The following is a 6,601-nucleotide window of genomic DNA, read 5'->3' as shown; positions in this document are numbered from 1 at the left end:
GGGTGGATTGTTGTTAATCTATTTTAAAGCCTGTAGGTATGTATTTTGTTGCATGGAAAATTACAGATCACTGTAGTATGCAAGGGTTACGGTGTTGGTAATCCCCTCTGACAAACCGTCGATACAGAATATTTGCTCTGAGAATCCTTGTTATGCCTTCATAGGATGAGTGCTTAGCCAATTATACATTTTATACACCTTTGTCATTTTATGACTGTGTGCCTGATGGTTGACATGGGGAATAATTTACACTTAAAACAGTAGGCCTGAGTTGGAACAAAGAGATCAGGCGTGCAATGCCCATAGGGCTTCAGCCACCCTGCCCCCCGTTGTGTGTGTGAGCACAGGCTGAGGCAGCTTCCCCACACACACACAGGCAGTTCTTGAGCTGCTTTGGGCTGGCTGGTCTGGCATCTTATCGCAGCCGCCCCCGAGTATTTCACAGGTCTTTAAAAGACCATTTACTTGATAACGAGCCTTTGTTGTTTTTTCACTCGTCCCTAGAACCCCTGCATAGCCACTCTGCCTATTCCTTAAAGTTGCAAATTATGCTGCCACAGTGTGAGGATGCATTTCCTGAAAAGTAACCTTAGGCTTTGTTTTTTGCCGTTAGCTTGAAATTCACTCGAAGGTATTGAGGCACTTTTGCATGAGCACAAGTTACATGGCTGGAAATATTAGCAACCCCCCCCCCCCCAGAAATTTGGCTCTACATTGCTGCAAGTATTAGCCTCCACCCGAGAGATTTGGCTCTAGTTGCGCCCCTGAAAGAGATATGCACTATACCTCTTATTAGGCTCTCTTCTGAAAGATAGTAGCTTGCTTTGTCAACTGTCATTTAGAATACATTTGTAATTTTATGACTTCATTCCTGATACCCGATGGTTGCCTTGGGGGAATCTAACACTGAGAACAGTAGGCCTGTGTGGTTATGATGACACACTATAGCCTGGTTGGTGTCCAGGCAAACGTTATGACAAAGGCAGTAGGACAGGCTGATTTTTCATGAAAAGCATTTGTTAAAGCCAGTAGGCCTTTAGCAGTGAATTGTTATCACAACATGTTATGTATAAATGTATTTTGTTACATGTAATTTCACAGATTACCATTGTAGACAAGGGTTTAAGTATTGATTTTCAACTCCGCCAAACTCTGGGGGTGGAAGTCTTTGATTGTAATGATTCTTTTTAGGCACTATTGAGAGGGGTTATATATTGCCTTGCAAATGTATACATATTCAATTACATGGCTCAGGAAGGGAATCCCAACACCCACTCCCAAAATAAATAAAGGCCAGCCCACGGGGCTTGTTGTAACTTGAGCTATTAGGTGGCCTGGGAGGGTGGGAACAACGCTCTTTTTCCAAATAAATAAAGTAAACATCGGGCCCAGGGAGTTGGGGTCCCCAGAGCAATAACAGGGCCTCGAGAGGGAGGCACATGCACATCCCCTCCATTAAAAAAAAATAATTATTTTATATAAAAACAATGCAGCAGCACTAGGGCCTTCCATGTGAATGTGTCTTTCTCTCCTTGGGAAAATCAACAAAAATACAGCTTCAGCATGGTCTGTGTGTTAAACGGATGTATAATAATTTGTTCTTGATGGAAGGATGTGTTTCTGTTACAAGTATAAGGTCGCTTGGCCAGCTTTGCTGGAAGTTTAACAAGCTATTGTATTCCTGTGTTTCCTAAAGTAAGATTTCATCTTAATTAAATGTGTGCTTTAACAAATCAGATGTTTTAGGAAGTAGAAGTATCTAGTGGAGTTCTACCAACTAATAGCTTTCTTGGTTGCTGTGAATGAAACGTTTATAGTCCAACCCTTCTGTGTAATCTCTTGCTATGAATGTGTGTGCCTTCTGATCCTGAAACATAATACAAGATGTGCTTTTGGGAAAGCAGCCAACTTTTGTTCATTTTACCTTTAGCTAGAGAGCAGTGATCTTTGGTCTTTCTTTTGAGACAGAACTTATGCCAGTCTTCATGCTAAATATTTTGATTTACCAATTAATATTTTTGTTTTCTGTAATCATATTATTTAAAAAAAATAATAATGAGGTTCTAAAATTGAGAATCATGTCGTGTTGGTTTTATTAATACCCTTTGACTACGTCTATGAGAGAACTCAGTCCTGTACCTGTGTAATTTCCTTTAATTTCTTAATTAAAACGAGAACAAAGTTTTAAGTCCATTTCACCCCATTTGAGAAAGAGATGTTTTAATTTTTATAAACGTGTGTCTTATAAATGACAATGTTGAGCAATCTGGGCTACTTATTCCACGGAGAGGTGCAGGGATTAGAACTCAAATGCAGTATTGCCTAGTAATCACATTCAATAATCTCAATATCCGGTCACTTGGAATAAAATCCCAAAATATGCTCCGCCTCTCCCAGCCCTCCAATTCACAACCAATGTATTCTGGCGTCTCTGCATGCGCAGTATCACATACATGGGTTGCAGAATTGTAGTGGAAAGTTGACCACCCTGGAATCCTTGGGTGATTTAAAAAGGCGTATTTTTGGGAAACCGTGTACTGATCGGTTGTTAAGTCCCCAGTGTGTAATAGTTGCTCTTTAAGACTGCTGTTATTGAGAGGAACTTGTGTACCCTGACTTTTGGGAAGAGTCAGTGAAGGCACCAAGCTGCGATGAATGTTCAAAAGGGGGTTAGCCCTTTCAGTGCTTAGCTGTCTGGACAGTGCAGCGGTACGTAGGTAAGCATCCACAGTGTGTGCAGCCCTCCCCACCGTTCAGCTCTACATCTGACGCTGTAAAGGTGTTGGGCAAGTCAAAAGATGGGAAACAAATGGGATTCCAAAAAAGAGAATACGTTGATATGGGAATGGTATAATAATAGAGGAAGCATTACAGTGAGACCTAGTAAGGAATTAAATGAACAAAGAAACAAAGAACATATCAAAAAAATAAATGGCAAAGTAGAAAGCTCGCTGATAAAATGTTAAGTATTCAAGAAAGAAAAAAACGTCCAGAACTGAAGACAAAACAGAAAAAATTAAGAATGAAAGGGGAGAATATAATAAAAGAATACGGAAACTAAAGCAAGCGATTTAAAGGTCTGCAAGGGAGGGGAAAATGAATAAATACAATCACAAAGAATGATAAAGAGGGGAGAAGCAGTGGGGATGGAGTGACTGGAGGTCACATTTAACCTTTCTGTAGACTTAAACCCGAACTGTGGGACTCTCCTTATAAACGCCTGTAACCTCCACCCTTCTGGGCACGTTTCCTTTCCTCCTTTTCGTAGGTTCTGTGGAGTGTCAAAGAATAGAGCACTTTCCCCGTGGACTACGCAGGGGCCTGTGCCAGGCCTGAAGCACCCAAACCCCCTCCTCCCCTCCAGGAGCCGCCTGCGGGTCACATGGGCGGCGCTCCCCTCTCTCCCAGGCAGCAGGACCTCGTCCCGGGCTCACAGAGAGGCCGGCTGTGGCAGGAGCAGGACCTGTCGTTCCCCGTGGAGGCCGGCGCGGTGTCCCAGAGCCCCCACCACCCGGGCTGTGCACCTGCATCCGCCCCCTCCACCAGCGGCGAGCAATGCCCAGGGGCCGGCTCTGGGAGCAGGAAGGGGAGCCCTGGGAAATGACCCCTGACTCCCCGTCGGGAGCGGTGCGCTAGGAGGTCACGGGAGCGCCGCCCGCCGCCGCCGGGGCACCTTGTGGATGCGGTTCTCTTGCCTGGGAAGATTTTCAGACATTTTCATATCGGAGTCCAGAGAGCGAAACTACAACCGTTCGCGAGCAAATCTGACACAGCCTACGTGACGTTTTTTCAAATATTTTATTGAGCGATTCTTATTAACTTTTTTGAGGGGGCTTGGCTCGTTTTGAGGAACGTTGCCCCTCGGAGTCCGTTCTTTTTGGGTGGATTTGTTCGGCTTGCTTCCTGCCAGTGCCCGCGGTTTCGCGGCTGTCATGAAGCCCTGGCGGGCACCGCCGACCCTGCCGAGTCCGGCCCCGGTGGTCTGCGGGCGCCTCCAGGCCCCCTGGCCGTAGACCCCGCCGGCAGGGCTGTGGACCCGGCGCCGGTCCCCAGCGGAGCCGCCATGGGACCCTGGATAGCGGTGTGCAGCCTGCTCCTGGCCAGCGTCGCCCACCTCTCGCAGTCCAAGGTGAGCGCCGCCTGCGTCTGCCTTCCCGCGCGCTGCTGCTGCCCCTGTAGCACCTGCGCCCCCCTGCACGTACGACCGGCGCCCCCTGCACGTACATCACAGGTGCGATCAGTCCATCTTTGTGGGCGTTTCAGAATTGGGAATCGGGCTTTCGCAAGCCGCTCTAGGGTTTTGACGAACCAGGTTAAAAAGAAATGACGAAATCAATGAATACCGTGTGCCTACCCATGATCCACTGGTAACAGCGGGCATCCCCCTGGAAAAGGAACGCGTGTAGAAAGCAAAATTAAGCATTGGAAATGTTAGCAGCAAGGGCTGTGAAACTAGTGTTAATTTGCAAAAATAAATAAGTTCAGGGGGCCAGAGTTTTTCTCAGGAATCAGTTACCGAACATCAAGGCAGACCAATCTGATTCCACCTCCCTTCTTTTTTTTTTTCTACCACCCTTGTAGGTTCTTTTACATTCCTAGAAGACCAGGATCCTAGGACTACGGAGATCCTCATTTTATCGTATCCCCTAAATATAGTCCACTTGATGGTTTGGAGTATTCTACATAACCCTCATAGTACTCAGTTCAGTAGTATATATATATGTATACCATAAAAACCTTTTCCCACACTTTGTTGACAGTTTTTTAGACTCTTAAGGACTCATTAGCTAAACTCTTTCAATTATTTCAGTCCCAGTCATACATAGATATATGTGAAAAAATTTGAAAAGGGCGAGATGACCCCTCACGGGCGTACCACCAAGCGGGCCACTGATAGGTACTCACCAGATGAGCCCATTGTTATCATCATCTGCGGTCATAACGGCCAAACAAAGAAGTGTCCAAAGGAAAAAGTGAGTGATAAAGGTGCAAAATGTGAAGTGCAAAGATGCGTCACACCTCACAGCGTGGAAAAACAGGTTAAAATTGAAGGGATTCACTCAATAGACCACAACTTTATTCTTTTGCTCAGTGAACCCAGTCAAACTAAAAAACAGTATAGGTTGCTATATATGCATACCACTGCTGGATGCCATATATGCATACCACTGCTGGATGCCTATAGGCCGATGATGATAACAATGGGCTCATCTGGTGAGTACCTATCAGTGGCCCGCTTGGTGGTACGCCCGTGAAGGGTCATCTCGCCCTTTTCACATTTTTTCACATATATCTATGTATGACTGGGACTGAAATAATTGAAAGAGTTTAGCTAATGAGTCCTTAAGAGTCTAAAAAACTGTCAACAAAGTGTGGGAAAAGGTTTTTATGGTATACATATATATATATATACTACTGAATTGAGTACTATGAGGGTTATGTAGAATACTCCAAACCCTCAAGTGGACTATAATAAGGGGATATAATAAAATTAGGATCTCCGTAGTCCTAGGATCCTGGTCTTTTTGTGTTTTAACTCTTTGAGTGGAGGGCTGCCAGGGTTCCTTTCCCCTCTGTAGCTCCATTGTGAATGTGTCTTATACATTCCTGCCTTCTTCTTTGTCGCAGTTTTCCTATTTGGTTCTTTCTCTCTCTCTTTTGTTTTTCTCTCTGAAGAATAAGTTTAGGCCCACAAAAATGGGTCCTGGTGCCCAGACTTGCAAGCACCCGCACAAATTAAGCACATTGAGGTTTACAGAACAGAGAAACTCTGTGAATCAGAGCAATGAGGGACAAGAGAGAGATGAACGTGCTCTGAAGATCAACAAAATGTGAGAGAACGAGACCTGAGAGAAAAGAGAATGAGAGGGAATGAATTAGACCCCGACATCCCTCCCAGGGCTGGCCTTTGGTTTGAACGAGCTGGACCCATGCCCGTGGCACCTATCGTCAGAGTGGCGCTCAGAGCTGTGTGCCTTAAGGTCATGCAAACCGCAGCAGGGACACCTGGCGTGGCTCCAATGATTCGGGTTATACTGCTTTTAATATGTTTTACATGCCGCAGCTCTCTTTTTAACTCCACATAAAACCCCTTCTCTATCGTCCAGTCTCATTCGCATTCTTTTCCTCCACACACCAGCGTCTCCTTCCTCCTAAAAGCAAGTTGGCACCAGTGCAACAGTTTAGCTGTGGCTGATTCTGGTGAGTTGGCCAGGAGGGGAGATGTTTGTTTTCAGAGGCCAGTCACTGCTCACCCAGGGACTAACTCTGAACATAAAAGGGGCTACCGGCATCATCGTTGTATTCACCAGCATAAAAAAGGCAAATGTATTTTCGCCCATGGCGCTATCTGACCAAGGGTGGGCTTGGTGCCTTCCCACCACCATCACTGCTGTAGCAAGAGCACTGTGGGCCATAATGCAGGATACAGTTGACCCTTCAGACCACCTGGGCTACTGCATCTGCTGCACTACTACTAGTTATACCCCCTCCCTCCCATACTCCTGCGAATCAGAGATTTCTTAGGAACAGAGGGACCCAGAACTGAGGGACCTAGGGCTCAAGAGAACATGCTCATAATGATGATACATTTGTTGGGAAT

General features: G+C 45.6%; 1 protein-coding gene across 2 annotated transcripts in view; it reads left to right on the top strand.

Moving 5' to 3' along the window:
* Nucleotides 1-3,352: 3,352 nt before the first annotated feature.
* The window catches only part of VEGFB (vascular endothelial growth factor B), a 319,927-nt gene continuing 316,678 nt past the window's right edge, over nt 3,353-6,601 (top strand). The window contains exon 1 of one of the 2 annotated variants that reach the window (XM_078660553.1): nt 3,353-4,129. In XM_078660553.1, coding sequence (XP_078516679.1) covers nt 4,064-4,129 — 66 coding nt within the window. In that variant the 5' untranslated portion in view covers nt 3,353-4,063. The remainder of the gene's footprint in view (nt 4,130-6,601) is intronic. The other variant, XM_078660554.1, reaches the window with a different exon arrangement.

The sequence above is a fragment of the Lissotriton helveticus genome, chromosome 9 (assembly GCF_964261635.1).
Source record: "Lissotriton helveticus chromosome 9, aLisHel1.1, whole genome shotgun sequence".
Taxonomy (NCBI): Eukaryota; Metazoa; Chordata; class Amphibia; order Caudata; family Salamandridae; genus Lissotriton; species Lissotriton helveticus.
This window is presented reverse-complemented; position numbering and strand designations above follow the sequence as displayed.